Source organism: Pristiophorus japonicus, chromosome 14 (genome assembly GCF_044704955.1).
Source record: "Pristiophorus japonicus isolate sPriJap1 chromosome 14, sPriJap1.hap1, whole genome shotgun sequence".
Classification (NCBI taxonomy): Eukaryota; Metazoa; Chordata; class Chondrichthyes; family Pristiophoridae; genus Pristiophorus; species Pristiophorus japonicus.
In genome coordinates this window covers 75,513,514-75,539,221 of record NC_091990.1, presented here as the reverse complement: position 1 = coordinate 75,539,221, position 25,708 = coordinate 75,513,514, and the positions used below count along the sequence as shown (strand labels likewise).

Sequence of the window (25,708 nt, the reverse complement as noted above, 5' to 3'; positions counted from 1 at the left end):
CGTTATCATCTCCAGGGGCGATAACGGGACGCTAACGACTTACCGACCTGGCACGGTGAGATGAACGACTTCCACTAACTTTGGCGGGAGATTTGCGGCAATGGTGGGATGTTGCACCACCTTCTCCTTCGCCCGAAGATCGTGACATCAGTGCCATGCGCATCGCCCCGATAGCACTCCAGACTCGAACTTTGGTTCCGCCCCCTGCAGCATCGCTGGGTGAAAACACCGGTAGCGTTGCAGGAGGTGTTGATTGGGAGGCCGTGCATTTCGGGGTCGAAAGATAAAGGGAAGGGGGCCGAGGTAAGTACAAAATTTAAAAAATGGAACTGTTCAATTTTTCCCATTTCTCTTAGGCCGCGATCGATCAGCCCAGCCCTCTGCTGGAGGGCCAGATCGCAGCTGCCATCACGTGCATACAGCCCAATGACCTCCGACAGTGGCTCCACCTGGTAAACCCAAGCACACATACATGACAATATTCCCCTTTAAGATATTAGTAACAGTCTTTTTACAAATTGAGACCGCCTGGGGCTTTCCGCTCCCGAGTTGATCGTCTCAGTTCAACTGCAGCCTTGGGCGAGCGTTCTGAGTCTGTTACGACTGGGGGCTGAGTAGCCGATCTGATGGGAGTGGCAATGACCATGTCAGGGATTGAAAGTCCAGATTCATTGATGACAGCGGAGTCCTCTGATGACTGAGGGTCGGTTGGTTGGTCACTGATTATATCTTCCTTAGACTGTTTCGGTTCATCCGTGTGCCGCAGCTTTATCTGATCAACATATCTCCTGAATGTTTGCCCAATCTTGAGCTTGACGATAAACACTCTGTTACCCTCCTTGGCCGTAACAGTACCGGCGATCCACTTGGGACCTTGACCATAATTCAGTAGATACCATAGGCGGTCCCTCGAACGAGGATGACTTGCTTCCACGAGTTCACAGATTTTTCAATGAAGGACCCGATGTTCCAGTCCTGAACTCCAATTGAAGGGTGGAAGATGCCTGTGCGTGAATTTTTTTAATGTGTGCTGACCATTGCACATTAGCCATCACATGGACTTGACAGAGCTAGGCCTTTATCCAGTGGCAAGGATTAACCAAGACAACTGGAGACCTGCTCTGCTGCACGGACTTAATACGCACACATATCACAGTGTGGACTAGCCCGTGCTGCCCCTGGGCCCCATACCCTCATTCGTCGCACCTTCGCCACAATCTCTCACCGCTCCTCCACACAAACATTCGTCACAACTCCGCCATGATCACCCACCAAATTTCAGCCACGATCCTTCATCACTTCTCCGCTCCAATCACTCGTTGCAAGTCCACTCCGACCTTCCCGTTCCTCCGCTTTACCAGGGCCCCACCGATGTTCCTGCCCACGCTCCAAACGGCGACCTGGGTCCAGTGACGTCACCCAGTAGCCCACCTCAAAGCCATCACACATTTGTGTCGGCTCGCGCTGGAAGCTGCAGTAGCTGCGCTCCAACTCTTATACTCCCGACCTCCTGTGGTGTCCTCTCACAGGCCCACATACACAGGATCACTAACAGAAATGTCACGTGACACAGCAGCGCAATCATGATACCACTGCTGACTTTGACGTCTGTATTCAACATGATCGTTCAAGTCAGAGTGGACAAGAGAGAGCCTGGTTTTGAGACCTCTCCATCAATGGTTCAGCAGGGGGTCCCCGGTAAGCGTGTTGGGTCTTGTCCTGTAACTAAGCAATATGCATGACAAGCAAGTCTGCAGTGAATCTTGAGTTACACGTTTCATACTCTGCTTGATGGTTTGGACAGCACGCTCTGCTTGACTATTAGATGTGGGTTTGAATGGTGCTGACCTCACATGTTTGATACCATTGAGTTTCATGAACTCTTGAAACTCCAGACGAGTGAAGCAAGGTCTGTTGTCACAACGATGTCGGACAGACCATGAGTGGCAAACATGACACAAAGGCTCTCAATGGTAGCTGTGGATGTACTGGATGACATGATTATACAATCTATCCACTTGGAATATGCATCCACCACAACTAAAAACATCTTTCCCAGGAAGGGACCTGCAAAGTCGATGTGGATCCTGGACCACAGTTTAGATGGCCACAACCACAGACTCAGCAGCGATTCCGCTGGTGCTTTACTTAGCTGCATGCAAGTATTGCATTGATGTACACATGATTCTAGATCAAAATCAATTCCAGGCTACCATATATGAGACCTGGCAATGGCTTTCATCATGACAATACCGGGATGAGTGCTATGTAGATCATGTACAAATTTCTCTCTGCCTTTCTTGGACATAACAACACGATTACCCCACAGTAAACAATCTGACTGTTGTAAGGTTTGGTCTCATCAGCCATTTGCTTGAGTATGGCAGACCAATCACCACTAAGGACACAACGTTTCACAACCGATAATATCGGGCCCTGGCTGGTCCAGGTCTTAACTTGTTGAGCCGTGACAGGGGTTCCTTCACTTTCAAAAGCATCCATAACTAACAGTAGGTCTGCAGGTTGTGGTGTCTCCACCTCCGGTATGGGCAACGGCAGACGGCTAAGTGCATCGGCTCAATTCTCGGTGCCAGGTCTATGGCGAATGACATAATCATAGGCAGATAATGTCAGCGCCCACCTCTGGATGCGGGACAATGCATTGGTATTGATACCTTTTTCCGAAAACAATGAAATGAGTGGCTTGTGATCTGTTTCCAGTTCAAACCGAAGACCAAACAGGTACTGATGCATCTTTTTAACCCCATATAAACAGGCTGTAGGCTCTTTCCGCCTTTGACAAACGTTTAGAAGCATACGCAACAGGTTGCAGTTTACCTGACTCATTAGCTTGTTGAAGCACGCAACCAACACCATATGACGTAGCATCACAGGCCAATACTAGACATTTACACAGATCATAATGTACCAGCAGCTTGTTAGAGCAAAGCAGATTAGTAGTTTTCTCAAAAGCTCTATCTTGAGACACACCCCAAACCCAGTTGTCGCCTTTTCTTAGCAGTATGTGTAGTGGCTCTAATGAAGTGCTCAATCTAGGTAGGAAATTACTGATGTAGTTGAGTAGACCAAGGAACGAACGCAGCTCCGTCACATTCTGAGGCTTGGGAGCATTTTTGACGGCCTTGGTTTTTGAGTCCGTAGGCCTGATGCAGTCAGCAGCAATTTTCCTCCCCAGGAATTCGACTTCCGGTGCCATGAAGACGCACTTCGAATGTTGTCCACTTTGTCCAGACAATATAGAACCTCTTCCAGGTTGTTCAGATGTTCGGTGGTGTCACGACCTGTGACCAGGATGTCATCTTGGAACATGACGGTTCTCGGGACGGACTTCAGTAGACTCTCCATGTTCCTCTGAAATATGGCTGCAGCCGAGCGAATTCCGAAAGGACACCTGTTGTTGATAAACAGTCCTTTATGAGTGTTGATGCACATAAGTTTCTTTGGCATCTCAACCAGCTCCTGTGTCATGTAGGCTGATGTCAGATACAGTTTAGTGAACGACTTCCCCCCGGCTAGTGTTGCAAACAGGTCAACATCCTTCGGTAATGGGTATTGATCCTGCTTCGAAACTCGGTTGATCGTAACCTTGTAGTCTCCACAAATCCTGACAGTGCCATCACTCTTCAACACAGGAACAATGAGGCTGACCCATTCGTTAAATTCGACCGGTGATATGACTCCTTCACGCTGGAGTCTGTCCAGTTCAATTTCGACCTTCTCCCTCATCATGTACAGAACCGCTCGAGCTTTATGATGGACAGGTCTTGCGTCCGAGTCCACGTGGATCTGCACCTTGGCTCCCGTGAAATTGCTGATGCCTGGTTCAAACATCGGTTGGCTCTTTGTTAGGAATGAATACAGTCCATACACTTCGTCCTCTGGTATCTCGGATTGCATATTCAGATCCGCGCTATACTGGTCATCATCTTCCACGTGTTGTGTCGCAGCACGCTTGCTCAGTTGCAGACACATGCACTGGAGATGCCCCAGTCTCGAACAGCCTTTACAAACATGCTGTTTAAACCGACACTGATGAGGCCGATGATTGCCCCCACAACGCCAATACGGTGAAATCGGATTCATTCCTGTTGGTGGACTTTGGGCAGCCACAGGTTTCGCAGATGCAGTTGAGTAGGCCCTGCCATAAACAGCTCTGCCAAACGACGATACAATCTTGTTTACAGTATTTGCCGAATTCCGATTTTTCGATGAAATCTACTTTAAGTTTTTGTCCGTCGTCATGCATGCCTGGGCAATTGTCGTGGCCTTGCTCAAATCCAGTGTCTCCGCTGCCAGTAGCTTACTCAGGATCACCTCGTGGTTGATGTCGATTACAAAGAAGTCCCGCAGCATGTCTCCCAACGCTTTTTCGAACTTACACGGTCCAGCTAGATATCTTAGGTCGGCAACGAATTCCGACACGTCCTGGCCTTCAGAACAATCGTGCGTGTAGAATCGATATCGTGAGAGGATGATGCCTTCTTCTGGTTTGAGATGGTCATGTACCAGAGCACACACTTCCTCATAGTCCTTGTCCATTGAACTTGCAGGCGAGAGAAGATTCTTTGAGTCCATAGATTTTTGGTCCGCAAACTGTGAGGAAGACTGCCCTGCGCCTAACTGCACCAGTCAGTTTCTCCATTTTGTTTGCCACGAAGTACTGGTCCAGGCGAGCTACAAAATCTGCCCAGTCCTCTCCCTCCACGAATCACTCCAGAATTCCAATTGTGCTCATTTTTTCATGCGAAGGTTCTTAAGTTACCTCGTCGCCAAATGTTATGTATGTAATAACTCGATAGACTGAATACTGTAAACTAACACAGGTACAAACCTGGCTCTGCTTTATTAGAGCCTAAAGTGATTACATTACAAGATGGCTTGCCTTTTATACCAGGGCCACACACACGTGCGTACAGCCCAATGATCTCTGACAGTGGCGCCACATGGTGGCTAGTAACCCCAAGCATACATACATGACAATACTGGACTAGCAACCCAGAGATTGTCATCTCAAATTCCACCGTGGCAAGTTGTGAAATTCAATTTAATAAACCTGAATTTGTGGGCAGACAGCAGAACAAGCGACCAGAAATGCTGCCAGATTTTTGTTAAAAACCCAACTGGTTCATTAATGCTCTTAGGAAAAGGACCTGCTGCCACTACCTGGTCTAGCCAATGTTGACTGTCTTTGCCCTAAGAGCAACTCGGGAAAGGTAATAAATACTGCCATGCCAGTGTCGCCTTCATCTGCAGAAGAAAAATAGTCATATTATATGCCGACTCATTCCTGTGTTTAGTGTGTTTGTGTTGCTGTTTCTCTCCATCTCTCCTCTTCTGCTTCTCTCTTTCTCTTCTGCTTTGTGTCCTCTTCCCTTAACTCTACTTTTTGTTGCTTACTTTCCTCTGCTGCTTCTCTTCTTGCTTTAGTTTCATTTGGGCAGGTGTGGTGGGTGGTGTGGTAGGGAAAGGAACCACCAAAATCTGTTGGTTGCATTTAAGTTAGTTGTGGGGAAAATGTGCATGCTTCTCCTACCCTTTCACATTCCCATGATCTCCTCCGCTTTCTACCTTCTCCTCCCCTTTGAACTGAACCTTTGTATTCTGCCCTTCTACGCACCTCGTCTTTAATTCTTGATGCACTACATAACCCCCACTTGCTCCAACCCAAACAAAGCTTGGTGGACATTGGTGGAGAAGGCTACAACCTTGCGTTGTCAGCCTAGCAGTGGGGCTGCTGTGCTTTTTCAGCATTGAGGAGAACCTTCGTAGAGGTAGTGGTGGAACCTAGGATTTGGCAGAACTGTAGAGAGGAAACCTGAGGTTTGGTAGAAATGAAGAGTGCACTATGGAATTTGGCTCCCTGATGTCTGTCAACAGGGAGGCGGGCGTGAGCCTGAGCCTGACACCATTGTGTGATTGTCAGTGCCCAGGTCTGCCAGCACTGCTGTGTAACTTGCTAGAAGATCTCTGCAAACATTAAATTTGGTATTTAGTAGTCAGTTCCTAGAATGTCTTTGACTGTCCCTCTCTCTGTCCATCCCTAATTCTGTCTGTCTTTCCCCCTCTCTCTCTCTTTCCTCCTGTCACACAGGCGTAGGAATTAGAACTTTTACATTTTCTAGCTTTCATTGAAATACAAGTAATATAAAGATGTTTTGTTTACACAAAAACAATATTTTGGTGGAAGGAGTGAAATGAATACATTTATTTATACAATCGCCTCTGTGACGAATTGGAGTTTTTCTGTTCTGCAGAGCAATAAGATGCCCAAGCATGGTACTATAGCAGCAGTTTTTGAACGATGCGGTACTACATACACAGAAACCTGTTTAAAGAGTGTCATCTATGCTGCTCATGAGGTAAGCACTGAAGAGAAGGATGTAGTTTCATACATTACAACAGTGACTACACTTCAAAAAGTACTTCATTGGCTGTAAAGCACACTGGGACACCCTGAGGTTGTGAGAGGGGCTACGGTCCCCACCATTTATAGTGGGCACATTTTGCAAATGCAATTTGCCCGTTTTATGTGATTACTTGTATAATGCCTGTAACGAGCTGCCCGCAGCTTCCGGATTTCCAGCCTCTTCAGTGGGAGCAGATCAGAAGTCGGCAAAAAGCTTTATCCACGACGATAATTGGCTACGTCCGGAAATAAAAATGGAGATGTCAACAAACATTCTTCAAACAAACATACAAAGAAAGAAAGAACATTTTGAAATGTTGGCAGGTTGATAATGCCAATTTTAAAATAGTGCATAGAGGAACTCAGTACAAGTATTTGTCTGAGAAGAGCACCAATTGTAATTTCTACCTTATGCTAATGAAGTAATTTGCATTGGAATGCTCTATTTCTTTGCACCTGAATAGCATCAGTGCTTTAAGGTAAGCTTGACTGATGGTTGAAATGAAATATGCAATTATATCAAGAAATAAATTTACTTGCCCCAAGAAATTCAACTTTTATTTTTGGACCGTAATTTTCGGCCCCTACGGGCGCATATGAGGTGTGTAAGTTCTATTTTTTTGTGCGCAAAATGCATGCGCGAAAACCCGTAACTTGCAATCTGTCAAGAATCTCCTTGGTAAAGGCCTGCTTTTAGCAATGTAAGAGTTTTAAAAAACATAAAAATAAAATGTTATCAATATATTAAAAGCCCTGTGCAATAATATCAGTTTATTTTTAGCCCCTTTAAAACATGTACCTTTCTTTTTCAAAAAATTAAATTGTTGTTTTAAATATTTCACTAAAAGCCATTTTAAGTAATTTTATATATAGAAACATAGAAAATAGGTGCAGGAGCAGGCCATTCAGCCCTTCTAGCCTGCACCGCCATTCAACGAGTTCATGGCTGAACATGAAACTTCAGTACCCACTTCCTGCTTTCACGCCATACCCCTTGATCCCCCGAGTAGCAAGGACTTCATCTAACTCCCTTTTGAATATATCCAGTGAATTGGCCTCAACTACTTCCTGTGGTAGAGAATTCCACAGGTTCACCACTCTCTGGGTGAAGAAGTTTCTCCTTATCTCGGTCCTAAATGGCTTACCCCTTATCCTTAGACTGTGACCCCTGGTTCTGGACTTCCCCAACATTGGGAACATTCTTCCTGCATCCAACCTGTCCAAACCCGTCAGAATTTTAAACGTTTCTATGAGGTTGCCTCTCACTCTTCTGAACTCCAGTGAATACAAGCCCAGTTGATCCAGTCTTTCTTGATAGGTCAGTCCTACCATCCCGGGAATCAGTCTGGTGAATCTTCGCTGCACTCCCTCAATAGCAAGAATGTCCTTCCTCAAGTTAGGAGACCAAAACTGTACACAATACTCCAGGTGTGGCCTCACCAAGGCCCTGTACAACTGTAGCAACACCTCCCTGCCCCTGTACTCAAATCCCCTCGCTATGAAGGCCAACATGCCATTTGCTTTCTTAACCGCCTGCTGTACCTGCATGCCAACCTTCAATGACTGATGTACCATGACACCCAGGTCTCGTTGCACCTTCCCTTTTCCTAATCTGTCACCATTCAGATAATAGTCTGTCTCTCTGTTTTTACCACCAAAGTGGATAACCTCACATTTATCCACATTATACTTCATCTGCCACGCATTTGCCCACTCACCTAATCTATCCAAGTCACTCTGTAGCCTCATAGCATCCTCCTCGCAGCTCACACTGCCACCCAACTTAGTGTCATCCGCAAATTTGGAGATACTACATTTAATCCCCTCGTCTAAATCGTTAATGTACAATGTAAACAGCTGGGGCCCCAGCACAGAACCCTGCGGTACCCCACTAGTCACTGCCTGCCATTCCGAAAAGTACCCATTTACTCCTACTCTTTGCTTCCTGTCTGACAACCAGTTCTCAATCTACGTCAGCACACTACCCCCAATCCCATGTGCTTTAACTTTGCACATTAATCTCCTGTGTGGGACCTTGTCGAAAGCCTTCTGAAAGTCCAAATATACCACATCAACTGGTACTCCTTTGTCCACTTTATTGGAAACATCCTCAAAAAATTCCAGAAGATTTGTCAAGCATGATCTCCCTTTCACAAATCCATGCTGACTTGGACCTATCATGTCACCATTTTCCAAATGCGCTGCTATGACATCCTTAATAATTGATTCCATCATTTTACCCACTACTGAGGTCAGGCTGACCGGTCTATAATTCCCTGTTTTCTCTCTCCCTCCTTTTTTAAAAAGTGGGGTTACATTGGCTACATTCCACTCGATAGGAACTGATCCAGAGTCAATGGAATGTTGGAAAATGACTGTCAATGCATCCGCTATTTCCAAGGCCACCTCCTTAAGTACTCTGGGATGCAGTCCATCAGGCCCTGGGGATTTATCGGCCTTCAATCCCATCAATTTCCCCAACACAATTTCCCGACTAATAAAGATTTCCCTCAGTTCCTCCTCCTTAATAGACCCTCTGACCACTTTTATATCCGGAAGGTTGTTTGTGTCCTCCTTAGTGAATACTGAACCAAAGTACTTGTTCAATTGGTCTGCCATTTCTTTGTTCCCCGTTATGACTTCCCCTGATTCTGACTGTAGGGGACCTACGTTTGTCTTTACTAACCTTTTTCTCTTTACATACCTATAGAAACTTTTGCAATCCGCCTTAATGTTCCCTGCAAGCTTCTTCTCGTACTCCATTTTCCCTGCCCTAATCAAACCCTTTGTCCTCCTCTGCTGAGTTCTAAATTTCTCCCAGTCCCCAGGTTCGCTGCTATTTCTGGCCAATTTGTATGCCATTTCCTTGGCTTTAATACTATCCCTGATTTCCCTAGATAGCCACGGTTGAGCCACCTTCCCTTTTTTATTTTTACGCCAGACAGGAATGTACAATTGTAGTAATTCATCCATGCGGTCTCTAAATGTCTGCCATTGCCCATCCACAGTCAACCCCTTAAGTATCATTAGCCAATCTATCTTAGCCAATTCATGCCTCATACCTTCAAAGTTACCCTTCTTTAAGTTCTGGACCATGGTCTCTGAATTAACTGTTTCATTCTCCATCCTAATGCAGAATTCCACCATATTATGGTCACTCTTCCCCAAGGGGCCTCGCACAATGAGATTGCTAATTAATCCTCTCTCATTACATAACACCCAGTCTAAGATGGCCTCCCCCCTAGTTGGTTCCTCGACATATTGGACTAAAAAACCATCCCTTATGCATTCCAGGAAATCCTCCTCCACCGTATTGCTTCCAGTTTGGCTAGCCCAATCTATGTGCATATTAAAGTCACCCATTATAACTGCTGCACCTTTATTGCATGCACTCCTAATTTCCTGTTTGATGCCCTCCCCAACATCACTACTACTGTTTGGAGGTCTGTACACAACTCCCACTAACGATTTTTGCCCTTTAGTGTTCTGCAGCTCTACCCATATAGATTCCACATCATCCAAGCTAATGTCTTTCCTAACTATTGCATTAATCTCCTCTTTAACCAGCAATGCTACCCCACCTCCTTTTCCTTTTATTCTATCCTTCCTGAATGTTGAATACCCCTGGATGTTGAGTTCCCAGCCCTGATCATCCTGGAGCCACGTCTCCGTAATCCCAATCACATCATATTTGTTAACATCTATTTGCACAGTTAATTCATCCACCTTATTGCGGATACTCCTTGCATTAAGACACAAAGCCTTCAGGCTTGCTTTTTTAACACCCTTTGTCCTTCTAGAATTTTGCTGTACAGTGGCCCTTTTTGTTCTTTGCCTTGGGTTTCTCTGCCCTCCACTTTTCCTCATCTCCTTTCTGTCTTTTGCTTTTGCCTCATTTTTGTCTCCCTCTGTCTCCCTGCATAGGTTCCCATCCCCCTGCAATATTAGTTTAACTCCTCCCCAACAACACTAGCAAACACTCCCCCTAGGACATTGGTTCCGGACCTGCCCAGGTGCAGACCGTCCGGTTTGTACTGGTCCCACCTCCCCCAGAACCGGTTCCAATGCCCCAAGAATTTGAATCCCTCCCTGCTGCACCACTGCTCAAGCCATGTATTCATCTGCGCTATCCTGTGATTCCTACTCTGACTAGCACGTGGCACTGGTAGCAATTCCGAGATTACTACTTTTGAGGTCCTACTTTTTAATTTAGCTCCTAGCTCCTTAAATTCTTTTCGTAGGACCTCATCCCTTTTTTTACCTATGTCGTTGGTACCAATGTGCACCACGACAACTGGCTGTTCTCCCTCCCATTTCAGAATGTCCTGCACCCGCTCCGAGACATCCTTGACCCTTGCACCAGGGAGGCAACATACCATCCTGGAGTCTCGGTTGCGTCCGCAGAAACGCCTATCTATTCCCCTCACCATCGAATCCCCTATCACTATCGCGCTCCCACTCTTTTTCCTGCCCTCCTTTGCAGCAGAGCCACCTACGGTGCCATGAACTTGGCTGCTGCTGCCCTCCCCTGATGAGTCATCCTCCCCAACAGTACTCAAAACGGTGTATCTGTTTTGCAGGGGGATGACCACAGGGGACCCCTGCACTATCTTTCTTGCACTGCTCTTCCTGCTGGTCTTCCATTCCCTATCTGGCTGTGGACCCTTCTCCTGCGGTAAGACCAACTCACTACACGTGATACTCACGTCATTCTCAGCATCATGGATGCTCCAGAGTGAATCCACCCTCAGCTCCAATTCCGCAACGCGGACCGTCAAGAGCTCGAGGCAATACACTTCCCACACACGGAGCGCCCAGGGACACCGGAAGTGTCCCCGAGTTCCCACATGGTACAGGAGGAGCATATCACGTGGCCGAGCTCTCCTGCCATGCCTTAACCTTAGATACACTTAAATTGGTAATAACAATGTTGCAGTTCACTTACTGATATAAAAAAGAAAAGAAAAGCTACTCACCAATCACCAGCCAATCACTTACCCCATTGGCTGTGACGTCACTTTTTGATTACTTTCTACTTCTATTTTGCTTTCTCTCCCGCTGTAGCTGCACCGGTCGCTTTTGATAGGTCGCTCCCCTCTCACCAACTGCCGCTGGCTCTCGATCTCCCGCTGGGCTTTTGACAGGTCGCTCTCCTCTCACCAACTGCCGCTGGCTCTCGATCTCCCGCTGGGCTTTTGACAGGTCGCTCCCCTCTCACCAACTGCCGCTGGCTCTCGATCTCCCACTGGGCTTTTGACAGGTCGCTCCCCTCTCACCAACTGCCGCTGGCTCTCGATCTCCCGCTAGGCTTTTGACAGGTCGCTCCCCTCTCACCAACTGCCGCTGGCTCTCGATCTCCCGCTGGGCTTTTGACAGGTCGCTCCCCTCTCACCAACTGCCGCTGGCTCTCGATCTCCCGCTGGGCTTTTGACAGGTCGCTCCCCTCTCACCAACTGCCGCTGGCTCTCGATCTCCCGCTGGGCTTTTGACAGGTCGCTCCCCTCTCACCAACTGCCGCTGGCTCTCGATCTCCCGCTGGGCTTTTGATAGGTCGTTCCCCTCTCACCAACTGCCGCTGGCTCTCAATCTCCCGCTGGGCTTTTGACAGGTCGCTCCCCTCTCACCAACTGCCGCTGGCTCTCGATCTCCCGCTGGGCTTTTGATAGGTCGCTCCCCTCTCACCAACTGTATATTCTTTACATTTATTGAAGTGCAGATTTTTGGGGGTATTTCCATTCATAATTATGGTGATTACCTATGTACGGAAACCTCATAAGTATGAATGGAGATTCCCTTCTTTCATTGGTTGGGCCGGCCCACGTGATGCCAGGGGCACTTGCGAGCCACGTGCGCCGAGATATGTGGGCCTCTACCCGCGGGTCCCCAGAGAGGCCCAGGAGCGCGAGTCTCCGTACCTCCCGGACCACTAGGTCCGTGGGCATTTTATTTGCGAATCAATGGCATTTCCCCGCGGGAAGCCTCGCCCACAAAATCAGGGCCATTGTGTCATTAAAGATAGAGCAGTTAAATTGGTCTTCAATGGTTACAGCAAATGAGCATCATCATAGGCAGTCCCTCGGAATCGAGGAAGACTTGCTTCCACTCTTAACATGAGTTCTTAGGTGGCTGCACAGTCCAATACGAGAACCAGTCTCTGTCACAGGTGGGACAGATAGTCATTGAGGGAAGGGGTGGGTAGGACTGGTTTGCCGCACGCTTTTTCCGCAGCCTGCGCTTGATTTCTGCATGCTCTCGGTGACAAGGCTCGAGGTGCTCAGCGTCCTCCTGGATGCACTTCCTCCACTTAGGGCGGTCTTTGGTCAGGGACTCCCAGGTATCAGCGGGGATGTTGCACTTTATCAGGGAGGCTTTGAGGGTGTCCTTGTAACGTTTCCACTGCCCACCTTTGGCTCGTTTGTCGTGAAGGAGCTCAGAGTACAGCGCTAGCTTTGGGAGTCTCGTGTCTGGCATGCGAACAATGTGGCCTGCCCAGCGGAGTGAACAACAGTGCATTGGCAGCCCATTTCACACCCCGCCCAATTTCCTTTTCCGTTGCCTTAAGTGCAAAAGAGGGTGTAAAATTGGCACTGAATCACTATTGCCCTCATAGGACCTTGATGCTTTTATGTAGCTTACAATATGATCAGCTTGATCTTGCAGTAGCATTGTTGAAAACAAGATGGTAATACTTCCAACCAAGGCAGAGAGGTCGGAGTATGCATGAATATCCAACAAGATCTATGCAAAAATGGAATGGGTGGGGAGCGGGGTTGCGGGGGTGGGGGGGAGGAGAAGAGGACAAAAGGAAGGGGGACAATCATGCTTTGGCAGCGACCCCCATGAGTGCTGAGAAGCCAGAAGAGCAGTCCTGGCTCCACATCAACCTTAAAATAAAAAAAATAACTACCTTTTTGGGAACACCTGGTTGATAGGCCGTATCGACACTTGGAAAACTAGAGCAGAGCAGGCCTGTGCCCTGGGTAGCCCAATTTTCTGGGAAGGACCTAAAACAGGTATTCAGTGCCCAACACTAGCATGTGCAAGGGGCTTAACGCCTGTTTTGGGCGGCTGCGCTGGATGCTTGAAGATCATCCTTGGCCATATCATTTTTCAGGGGTCCTTGGGGCAAAGCCCCGTGAAATTGGTCATTTTTTGCCCCAGTTTTCTATCCGGAAAACCGACACAACAGTTACCAATTTCTACCCCACTATGTCATGTCATTCCTCCATCAATTTGGGCATTTTCTCCTTTAAAAAAACCTTTAAGATTAAATATGGGAACTACATTTACCTGTTTCCAAACCGTGGGTACTGCCCCATTATTTACTGGCTCCCTCAAAATGACCAGTGGAGTTTTACAATTATCTCCCTTGCCTCTGTAAGTACCCTGAATTTATGGGTCGCTTTAGCTTATCTGGAGCAACTGCTATATTAATATCATTCCCAATTTTGGATGGTATCTTCTCTTGGGAAAAATATTAAAAAGATATATTAAAAAAAATGTGATATCATTTATTTACAGAATATATAATCCTGTTTTGCAGAAAAAAACTTGTTTCAGGGCAAAATTGAAAATAATCATGTACAACAACACCTAATATTAAAATCTGTTTTGAAATACAGTTATAAAATATTCAGCAAATCCTATTTAACGCAAAGTTAAACTTCTGACCATTGGTCTTACTTGCCTGATCTACCTTGACGTAATATCCAAGTTTATTTTGTCTATTTCATTTCATATTTTACATATCTCAGTGAGGTACCCCTTTAAATTCCTTCTTTCTAGACTGCAGAACCTGAGTTTTTCAAATCATTCCTCACAGCTTATCCCGTTTACATGGGGTCAGTCTTGTTCTGCAGTTATCGATCTGCTCAACAACACCCTCATCTCCATCTTTGATGTCCTAGATCCCATTAAAACCTTTACTCTCTCTCACCCTGGCCGTTCCCCGTGGTCCGGCCCATTCACTTAGGTCCAAGGGACACAGACCTCAACGGATTTGGCGAACAACTGATTTAACCATTCACTGCCAGGTCTGACTAGACCACATAGAGCATTATCGGGTCCTGCTCTCGTCTGCCAAAACTGCTCACTATTCCAGGATCATCCTGGGATATAAAGATAACCCTCGGCTTCTTTTCTCGACTGCAAACTGTCTTCCTAAGCCTCTCTCCCCAGTCTCCACCCTCACCTCCAACAATAAGTGCAAGGTGCTCATGGACTTCTTTGTCACTCCGATCAGCTGCCTCTGCCACTTCTCTCCCTTCCCCAGCCCACAATCCTCTAAGGTTCCCCCCTGCCCTAGCCCTGAACTAGCAACTTTCTCTAATTTCTCTCCAATCTCCCGTCATCCCCTCTCCGAGCTCATTTTGACCCTAAGACCCATCTCCTGCTCCTGATGACCACCCAACTTCCTTTTCTGGCCCCCATGTTAGCTGATATTGTTAACGGTTCTCTCTCCTCAGGTACTGTCCCCCTCTCCCTCAAATCTGCCATCATCACCCCTCTCCTCAAAAAACAACCTTGACCCCTGTCCTTGCAAACTACTGCCCCAACTTCAACCTCCCTTTCCTCTCCAAAGTCCTTGAACGTGTTGTCGCCTCCCAAATCCATGCCCATCTTTACCAGAACTCCAGGTTTGAATCCCTCCAATCAGGTTTCCGGCCTTGACACAGTACCAAAACAGCTCTTATCAAAGTCACAAATAACACTTCCTATTTCTGTAATTGTGACAAAGGTAAACTATCCTTCGTACTTCTCGACCTGTCTGTAGCCTTTGACACCATCCTCCTCCAATGCCTCTCCACTGTCGTCCAGTTGGGTGGGACTGCACTCGCCTGGTTCCATTCTTATCTATCTAATCGTAGCCAGAGAATCACCTGCAACGGCTTCTCTTCCCATTCCCGCATCGTTACCTCTGGTGTCCCCCAAGGATCTATCCCCAAGGATCTATCCTTGGCCCCCTCCTATTTCTCATCTACATGTTGCTCCTCAGCGACATCATCTGAAAACACAGCATCAGTTTCCACATGTACGCTGACAACCAGCTCTACCCAGCTCTACCTCACCACATCATCTCTCGATCCCTCCACAGTCTCTTAAATTGTCCAACTGCTTGCCGGACATCTAGTTCTAGATGAGCAGAAATTTCCTCCAACTAAATATTGGGAAGACCAAAGCCATTGTCTTTGGTCACCATCACAAACTCTGTTACCTAGCCACCGACTCCATCTCTCCCCTTGGGAGCTGTCTGAGGCTGAACCAGACTGTTCGCAATCTTGGTGTTATATTTGACCCTTCGATGAGCTTCCCACCACATATTCACACAATTACTACGACCGCCTATTTCCACCTCCGTAGGAACACACGGCTCCGCTCCGCCTCCGCTCATCTGCTGTTGAAGCCCTGATCCATGCCTTTGTTACCTCCAGACTTGACTATTCCAACACACACCTGGCTGGCCTCCCACATTCTACCCTCCATAAATTTGAGGTAATCCAAAACTCTACAGCCCGTGTCCTAATCACACCAAGTCCCGTTCACCCATCACTCCTGTGTTCGCTGACCTTTATTGGCTCCCGATTAAGTACCACTTCGACTTTAAAATTCTCATCCTTGTTTTCAAATCCCTCCATGGCCTCACCCCTCCCTATCTCTGTAATCTTCTCCAGCCCCACAACCCCCCGAGATAGCTGCGCTTCTCTAATTCTGGCTTCTTAAGCATCCAGTATTTTAATCGCTTCACCATTGGTGGACGTGCTGTCAGTTGCCTAGGTCCTAAGCTCTGGAATTCCCTCCCTAAACCTCTCCGCCTCTCTTTCCTCTTTTAAGATGCTCCTTAAAGCCTACCTCTTTGGCCAAACTTTTGGTCATCTGCTCTAATTTCTCCTTATGTGTCTGGGTATCAAATTTTGTTCAGAAAGCTCGTGTGAAGCACCTTGGGATGTTTTATTGCGTTAACGGCGCTGTATGAATACACGTTGTTGATGCACCCTCTCCTATGTATGTACATGCTTTTTATGGTGATATGACCACAATGCTCCCAGTGAGGTCTGAACAGTGCCTCAGTGTGACACTGGAGTCTATTACTCTGCATTTTAGCATACCATTCATTTTTAAAATTTGTTTTGCTATATTACAGAAACATAGAAACATAGAAATTTACAGGGCAGAGGGAGGCCATTCCGGCCCATCGTATCTGCACCGGCTGACAAAGAGCCACACGGCCCTCGGTCAGCAACCCTAAAGGTTACATATACAATGTTGTTGCTTTAAACTAATGTTTAAAATTGCATTTGTTTAGCTAACCTTTTTGTATTTCACAGATGAAAATAATTTTTTCAAAAGGTGGAAAGATCGAAGTCAATAATCAATTCAAGGACTTACCATTTAGGGCAGGTAGGACCAACAATGATAAGGATGGACTTGGGTTTGTCCATCTAGGACTTTGTGTTAAAATATCTATTCAATGAAGAGGGCACAGACTACTGCAGCTCGGGGCACTGGGTCATTCCTGTTATTTTAATGTCTGAGAGAATCTGCTCTTCTCGGGTGTGCAGGAGTGAGCTGGTGTTTTCTGTCTTTCCTGTGAGCAGGGCGTTTGATTTCACTTGATGGCACTCGTACAGTCAAGCCTGGGTACTCAGAGTGCAGAATCAAACCTGTGTCCTATAAATGTTAGTGTTAAGTTGTGTGGTGTGTAGAACTACCAAGCCTCCTTTCTTGGGGCTATTAGCATTGATTTTTAAAAATTTAGACATATACTATTAAAAGTTTTGTGTCTAGAAGAATGTCAAGCTGCATGATGAAAGTACCAGAATGGTTGATTATACGTCCATGTTAGCTGCATGCGTTCAGTATCGCTCAATCATATTTTAAGAATCAATTTCACAAAACTACACAAGATTCAGCCATGAACTCATTGAATGGCGGTGCAGGCTAGAAGGGCCGAATGGCCTACTCCTGCACCTATTTTCTATGTTTCTATAATAGTTGATTTTTCTCCTATCTTGTTTCCAAAAAAATAAATTTAGCACTCCTGCTAAATTTTAAGCATCATTCCAAATTTTTTTTTTTCCCACCTGCTGTGACCCAGTTCCTGGCATTCTTCCCATTTGTTCCTGATCCTTTGGGTCCCAGCCTCAGCCTCAACCCAGCTTCACCTCTTTCCTTCCGTCCTATGGGTTCCTGCCCTGCTGTTTGTTCCCAGTCCAGGAGCTTTGTCTCAGCTCAGTCTGAGCTCGGGTGCAGAGCTTCCAGCCAGGCTTTCATTGATCTTTCACCTGTTTTGACTTTGACCATTCAAGTAGATAAATACATTCATCTGTTTAGGGTATGGATTTATATAATATAGCAAAGACCAAGATTCACATACAACTTAAGATAAGATGAAACTAATTTTTATCTTTCCTTCTAACATCAGTATCTAATGTTAGCAAAATATTTTGCTTAAAGAAACCCGTTTAAATTCAGGATTTTAGAATATTCTTCGAAATTTGAATAATGATACAATCCTTCTAGAACTTTCTGCTGTTTGAATCATTTTGTTTTCCTGGTTTATTTTTGAAGTAAAATACATGTAGCTGGTGTAACCATTTAGAATACGTTATCAAGTATAAGAACTCACTTACACATCATTCCTGTCTTTGTTGACCTACATCCGATCCTGACCCTTCAGTGCCTCCAATTTTAAAAACTATTCACCGAACTCTGGAAACGACAGATGTGAGTGAGCAGGGCTTTCGGTAGATTGCCAGAGTTGTATGTTTCGTATGCTCGGAATAGTTTTTATGAATAGGTTAGTCACATGCTACTTTTCAGGTAGAAGAAAAGGAGGACCAAGGATAAGAGACGCAACACCCACTCCCACTCTTCCCATCCCCTGTTCGGATTCCACAGAGTGGGCAGGGTTGCATTCGCCTTTATAGAGAGAAAGTAGCAAATGTGTGCAACGAAAATATATATTTATCGAGAAAGGAGCGATAAAGTTGTAAGCTAACAAGTGCACAAATGAGAAAGTCTGAGTGCCATACAGAGCAAGAGACAGAACGAAATAGTGGGAGACAAGCAGACAGATAACTACACGAAGAATGAGGCACAATTCTATTTTATTTTTATCCATCAGCAATATTATACAAAATTTACTGATAACATTTTTGCCATAATGTATATGCAAATGACGATAGGGTTTGTTCCGACTTTCTGATTACTCTGCCCCTCCTATGCATGTGGTGTAAAAATAATTGTGTGCTTAGCAGGTACACTGTACCAATCCAATCCTACGAAAGACAGACTCTCCTGCCAGTTCCACGCCACACTTGAACTGTGCTGCAGCAGACATATGAGTGTATTTATTACTTATATAATCATTTGGTTTCTTTTAGGGAATATCAAAATCTGCAGACGGTCCTCCAGCTATATTCAAATGAACACCAACTTTGGCTTGGACATACTATTTAAGATTACTGAAGTTTTCCAGGTGTATATTACAGTTGGAGTGAGCTTCTATGGCAGTACCAATGGTAAGCATTTAAGCAACATGAATAAATTAATTACAGCACATTGAGGAAATTGAGCAGACTGTAGTAGAGGTCTTTTTTCTGATAGTAAAGTTTATTCACTACAAAATCTCTGAAACTGTTTTGCTCTAATTTGATTCAATTTCTTTATAACTGATCTTTAATTTGTGATTTGTACATAAATTAAAAATAATATCAGATCGGTAAAGTCTAATTAACTGCAATTTAGCATGGTTTATACAATGCAGTAAATTATGAAGTATTGTTTTGTCATCTTGGCGGGAATTCAGCTAATGCAACAGCTTTTTAAAAATTCATTCCTGGGATGTGGATGTCGCTGGCAAGGCCAGCATTTATTGTTCAGCCCTAATTACCCTTGAGAAGATGGCGGTGAGCGGCTACAGTCCATGTGGTGAAGGTATTCCCACAGTGCTGTTACGGAGGGGGGGGGTTCCAGGATTTAGACCCAGCGAAGATTAAGGAACAGTGATATACTTCAAAGTCAGGATGGTGAGTGACTTGGAGGGGAATATGGAGGTGATGGTGCTCCCATGTGAACCTGTGGAATTCTCTACCACAGAAAGTTGTTGAGGCCAATTCACTAAATATATTCAAAAAGGAGTTAGGTGTAGTCCTTACTACTAGGGGGATCAAGGGGTATGGCGAGAAAGCAGGAATGGGGTACTGAAGTTGCATGTTCAGCCATGAACTCATTGAATGGCGGTGCAGGCTTGAAGGGCCAAATGGCCTACTCCTGCACCTATTTTCTATGTTTCTATGTGCCTGCTGCTCTTGTCCTTCTAGGTGATAGAGGCCGCAGGTTTGGGAGGTGCTGCCGAAGAAGCTTTGGCGAGTTGCTGCAGTACATCTTGTAGATGGTACACACTGTAGCCATGGTACGCCGGTGATGGAGGGAGTGAATGTTTAAAGTGATGGATGGGGTGCCAATCAAATGGACTGCTTTGTCCTGGATGGTGTTGAGCTTCTTGAGTGTAGTTGGAGCTGCACTCATCCAGGCAAGTGGGAGTATTCCATCACAAGCCTGACTTGTGCCTTGTAGTTGGTGAAAATGCTTTGGGGAGTCAGGAGGTGACACACTCACCACAGAATACCTAGCCTCTGACCTGCTCTTGTTGTCACAGTATTTATGTGGTGGGTCCAGGTATGTTTCTGGTCAATGGTGACCCCCAGGATGTTGATGGTGGGGGATTCGGCAATGGTAATGTCATTGAATATCAAGGAGCGGTGGTTAGACTCTCGCTTGTTGGAGATGGTCATTGCCTGGCACTTGTGTGGCGCGAATGTTAATTGCCACTTATCAGCCCAAGCTTGAATGTCGTCCAGGTCTTGCTGCATGTGGACATGAACTGCTTCATTATCTGTGGAGTTGTGAATGGAACTGAACACTGTGTAGTCATCAGCGAACATCCTCACTTCTGACCTTATGATGGAGGGAAGGTCATTGATGAAGCAGCTGAAGATGGTTGGGCCTAGGACACTGCCCTGAGGAACTCCTGCAGCGATGTCCTGGAGCTGTGATGATTGACCTCCAACCACCACAACCATATTCCTCTGTGCTCGGTATGACTCCAGCCAGTGGAGAATTTTCCCCCTGATTCCCATTGACTTCAGTTTTACTAGGCTCCTTGATGCCACAGTCGCCAAATGCTGCCTTGATGTCAAGGGCAGTCACTCTCACCTCACCTCTGGAACTCAGCTCTTTTATCCATGTTTGGACCAAGGCTGTCATGAGGTCTGGAGCCAAGTGGTCCTGGTGGAACCCAAACTGAGCATCAGTGAGCAGGTTATTGGTGAGTAAGTGCCGTTTGATAGCACTGTCGATGACACCTTCCATCACTTTGCTGATGATTGAGATTAGACTGGTGGGGTAGTAATTGGACGGATTGGATTTGTCTTGCTTTTTGTGGACAAGACATACCTGGGCAGTTTTCCACTTTGTGGTGAAATCATGCTATGTGATATTGGTATACAAAGATTTAATCCATTTGTATGAAATTCCCATGCTATTTTACCCAAGCTATTGTCTATTAACATTAAATGGATTAATACCTCTATTAAAATAGCAAAGACATATCATACTAACTTGTTAAGCTTTTGTATGCTGATATGACAATGTGAGTGCTTCAGAGACATGGTTATAATCAGTGCACATTGCTCTCTATTTTGGGATGTTGCATTAATTCAAATCGCAAACTTCTGTAATTTCCCTTTCTGTTTCTGCTATTGTTAGCGAAATAAGTTTAGATGCAACTCTAGATTATTTCATCATCCATATTTATGAATAAGGCAAATGATCACAGTGACGGAAGTCCATGGATTGCAATGCCAGGTATAGAAAAGGTGCTTTGGCCAATACAGGTTTAAAAATAAATTTTGGAAGTAGAATCCATTTCCATTTCACATCTAAAAGGATATGTGTGTTCTCCATTTTCAGAATTCATGGTAAACTGGGAATGCTCTTTTGAAGCAGTGTTCAGTATTTTGCATTCTGTTGATTGTTTATTTGCAAATGTTAGTTTTGTATGGCCTTCTTTTATATTGGATGTTGCTAATTATCTGCTTCATTTATTCTCTTGCAGGGCTGTGTGGTAATTTCAATGGAGACTCGACAGATGATTTTAAGAGCAGTATGAAAATCACAGAAGGGAATCCTAGTTTTTTTGTGAATTCTTGGAGAGTTACAGCAAATTGTGGACTTGCTCACGATGAAGACTCTGACCCGTGCTCATTAAGTCAAGTAAATGGTAAGTGTCAAATATCAGTCTATGCATTCCATCATTCTATGACAATTAATAAGAGTTTGGATTCTGTTCGTGCTGTTAAAGTGACCGATTTTTAAATGACATTTTTTTATACCTCACATTTTCCTGAACATCAGATGTGCCAACTGCATTTAGGTTCAATTCTATTGATGTTTTGATGTCTCTCAGAAATGTTGACTATTGCCTCTCGTCACTAAGATCGAAAGGGACATAGTCCTGAAGTGTTATCTTGCAGTGCTTCATGCAAAGTTCATGGTGGTTCTGATTCACCCACGAACAAAAATGGTCACCCCATGGTCAGGAGCATTAAACTCTCTCTCGATGTACAAAATAGAAATATTCAGCATCCATCCTTTTTTAGAGAGTCAGTTACCCAGAGCCTGAATCAACCCAGAGCCTGAACTACTCAGTGCCTGAAGTGTGCCCCCCTTAGTGCCTAACACCAACGTTCTTTCAGGCAAAGTGATCATTGATGAGCTCCTGACGTAAAGCTCTTGCAGCTATCATGCCACCATGGGCCTTTTCATGCGGTTTACAGGGGGGCGGGGGCATGGCTTCAGTTTCAGCCTGATTATCTGGGCCGATGTCAGCGTCCACCTCCTCATCCTCTCTCTGGTGAGGTGGACTGTCAGTCTCATCAGGCAATTCTTGTTCCCTCCTGATAGCCAAGTTGTGCAGCATGGAGCACACCACCACAAGTTGAGCTACCTGCTCAGGGTGTTATTGGAGCTCGCCTCCTGAGTGGTCCAGGCATCTAAAGCGCTGATTCAGCACTCCAATGGGTTTCTCCATGATATTGCGAGTTGCTCTGTGGCTCTCGTTGTATCGCCTCTTGGATTTGGTGTGGGTGTCACGCAGGAGGTTCATCAGCCAGGTGGCGAGGCCAGATCCTTTGTCACCAAGCATCCAGCATTGACCTTGTGGCTCATTGTTAAACAAGTCAGATACAGTGCTCTCACGCAGGATGTGAGCATCGTGGATGCTACCCGGAAATTGAGCATTCGCTGCCAGTATAATTTGCTGGTGATTGACAACCTGTTGGACATTCAGGGTGTGGAATCTCTTGTGGTTCCTGAAAACCTCAGCATCCTGAAAAGGTGCCCACATCGCGATGTGCATACAATCTATTGCTCCCTGCACCTTGGGGAAGTGTCAGGGGTTCCTTCACTCTCAAAAGCATCCATTACTAGCAGTAGATCTGCAGGTTGAGATGTCTTCATCTCAGTTGTGGGTAAGGGCAGACGACTCAATGAATCGGCATAATTCTCACTACCAGGTCTATGACGGATGACGTAATCATAGGCAGACAATGTCAGTGCCCACCTTTGAATGCGGGGCGATGCATTGGTAGTACTACCTTTGTTTTCCGCAAACAATGAAATGAGTGGCTTGTGATCCATTACTAGTTCATACACACAGGCCAAAGCTTCTTTCTTTACCAAACTGTAAGCTCTTTCCGCAGCCAACCCCATATGATGAAGCATCACAGGCCAATACAAGACGCTTACGTGGATCATAATGAACAAGCAACTTGTTTGAACATAGCAGATTCTTGACTTTCTCAAAGGCTCTATCTTGAGACGCATCCCAGACCCAGTTGTCGCCTTTTCTTAGTAACACATGCAGTGGCTCTAGTAAACTGCTCAATCTGGGTAAGAACTTACCAAAGTAGTTGAGTAGCCCAAGGAAAGAACGCAGCTCTGTCACATTCTGAGGCCTGGATGCATTTTTGATGGCCTTGGTTTTCGAATCAGTGGGCCTGATGCCATCAGCAGCAATCTTCCTCCCGAGGAATTCGACTTCAGGTGCCATGAATTCACACTTTGTCCAGATGCTGTAGGACTTCTTCAAGATTGTTCAGATGTTCAGCAGTGTCGCGACCTGTTACCAGAATGTCATCTTGAAACACGACAGTTCTAGGAACGGACTTCAGTAAACTCTCCATATTCCTCTAAAATGTGACTGCAGCCGAACGAATCCCAAAAGGACACCTGTTGTAGATGAACAGTCCTTTATGGGTGTTGATGCAGGTGAGTTTCTTCGAAGTGTCGACAAGCTCCTGGGTTATATAGGCCGACGTCAGATCCAGTTTCGTGAACGACTTTCCACCAGCTAGCATGGCGAACAGGTCATCAGCCCTCGGTAACGGATACTGATCCTGTTTCAAAAATCAGTTAATTGTAACCTTGTAGTCTCCACAAATCCTGACAGTGCCATCACTCTTCAACACAGAAACAATGGGACTATCCCACCCGTTAAACTCGACCGGTGATATGTTCTTCTATTTTCTCCTTTAGTAGGAATTCCATTAATTTTCCTATTTTTCCTTCGATGTTAAGCTGACTGGTCTATAATTCCCTGGCTATGTTCTATCCCCCTTCTTAAATATAAGTATTACAAAATCGATTCAGCAGTCCTCTGGCACTATACCTTTTTCTAACGAATTATTAAATATGTGTAGTAATGCCTCTGCTATCTCTTCCCTAGATTATTTTAAAATGTGTGGATGCAATCTATCTGGACCAGGTGTTTTATCCTCTTTGCATTTGATTCATTTATACTATCATAGAAATTTATAGCACGGAAGGAGGCCATTTTGGCCCATCGTGTCCTCGCCAGCTGACCAAGAGCTATCCAGCCTAATCCCACTTTCCAGCTCTTGGTCCGTAGCCCTGTAGGTTACGGCACTGTAAGTGCACATCCAAGTATTTTCAAAATGTGATGAGAGTTCCTACCTCTACCACCCTTTCACGCAGTAAGTTCCAGACCCCCACCACCTTCTGGGTGAAGAAATTTCCCCTCATATCTCCTCTAAACCTCCCCACAATTACTTTAAATCTATGTCGCCTGGTTGTTGACTCCTCTGCAAAGGAAAACAGGTCTTTCTTATCCACTCAATCCAGGCCCCTCATAATTTTATACACCTCAATCAGGTCTCCCTTCAGCCTCCTCTGATCCAAAGAAAACAGACCCAGCATCTTCAATCTTTCCTCACAGCCAACTTTCTCCAGTATTCTTGTAAATCTCCTCTTTTATTTTAAATGCACTTATCTCATTACAAATCCAATCATCCAATGTTCTGTCCACCTGTTCTATCTCTCTGGTAAATACTGAAGCAAAATAATTATTTAATATTTCTCACATCTCTCTATCGTAAGCTGTGGCATTTTCCTGTCAATCCCTTAATGGTCCTGTTCCCATTTATTTATTTTTTCATGTTCCTTGATAATTTAATTTCATAGTTCCTCTTTACCTTCCTAATTGTTTTTTTGACTTCTCTCCTAATCTTTTCATATTCTCCCTTATCATGCACTTTAATGTATGCCTCTTTCCTTACCCTCAATTGTTCCCTTATGGCTTTATTCATCAATGGAGTTTCATTAGTGTTTAGTTTGTTCTTTCCTTTTAGAATGTGATGAGGGTTCCTACCTCTACCACCCTTTCACGCAGTAAGTTCAACACCGTTTTAATGTTTCCCATTGCTGCTCTACATCGTTTTGTCAATATTGTTGTCCATTTTATTTTCCCAAGTTCTATTCTCAGCCCTTCAAAATCAGCTTTTCTGCAATCTATCACCTTGGTTATCATCATACTTATCTCATTCTCTTATCATCTTAAAACCTATAATATTATGGTCACTATTGCCGAGATGTTCCCCTACTTTTACGTCTCTTTTCTGCTCTGGGTCATTCCCCATTACTAGATCCAATAGAGAATTCTCCCTTATTGGGCTTTTTACATATTGGGTTAGAAAGGAGTCCTGTACACATTGTAGGAACTCCATTCTCTTATCCCCTTTCTGTTCAATTAATATCAGGGTAGTTACAACTGCACTTATCTATTCCCAACTATCCAGCCTTTGGCCCTTCATTCACCATGACATTTCTGCAGCTACCAATCTGCTTAGTCACACACTCACCACCATCTTTCATGCCATAATCCCTGTTAAAACAATTACTCTCTCACCCTGGTTGTTCCCC

General features: G+C 45.2%; 1 protein-coding gene across 1 annotated transcript in view; it reads left to right on the top strand.

Annotated features, from left to right (window-relative positions):
* Positions 1-18,652: 18,652 nt before the first annotated feature.
* LOC139279609 (mucin-6-like) overlaps positions 18,653-25,708 on the top strand; it is a 288,296-nt gene continuing 281,240 nt past the window's right edge. Inside the window, exons 1-3 of the mRNA XM_070898725.1 lie at positions 18,653-18,659; positions 18,811-18,948; positions 21,546-21,710. Coding sequence (XP_070754826.1) covers positions 18,653-18,659; positions 18,811-18,948; positions 21,546-21,710 — 310 coding nt within the window. The remainder of the gene's footprint in view (positions 18,660-18,810; positions 18,949-21,545; positions 21,711-25,708) is intronic.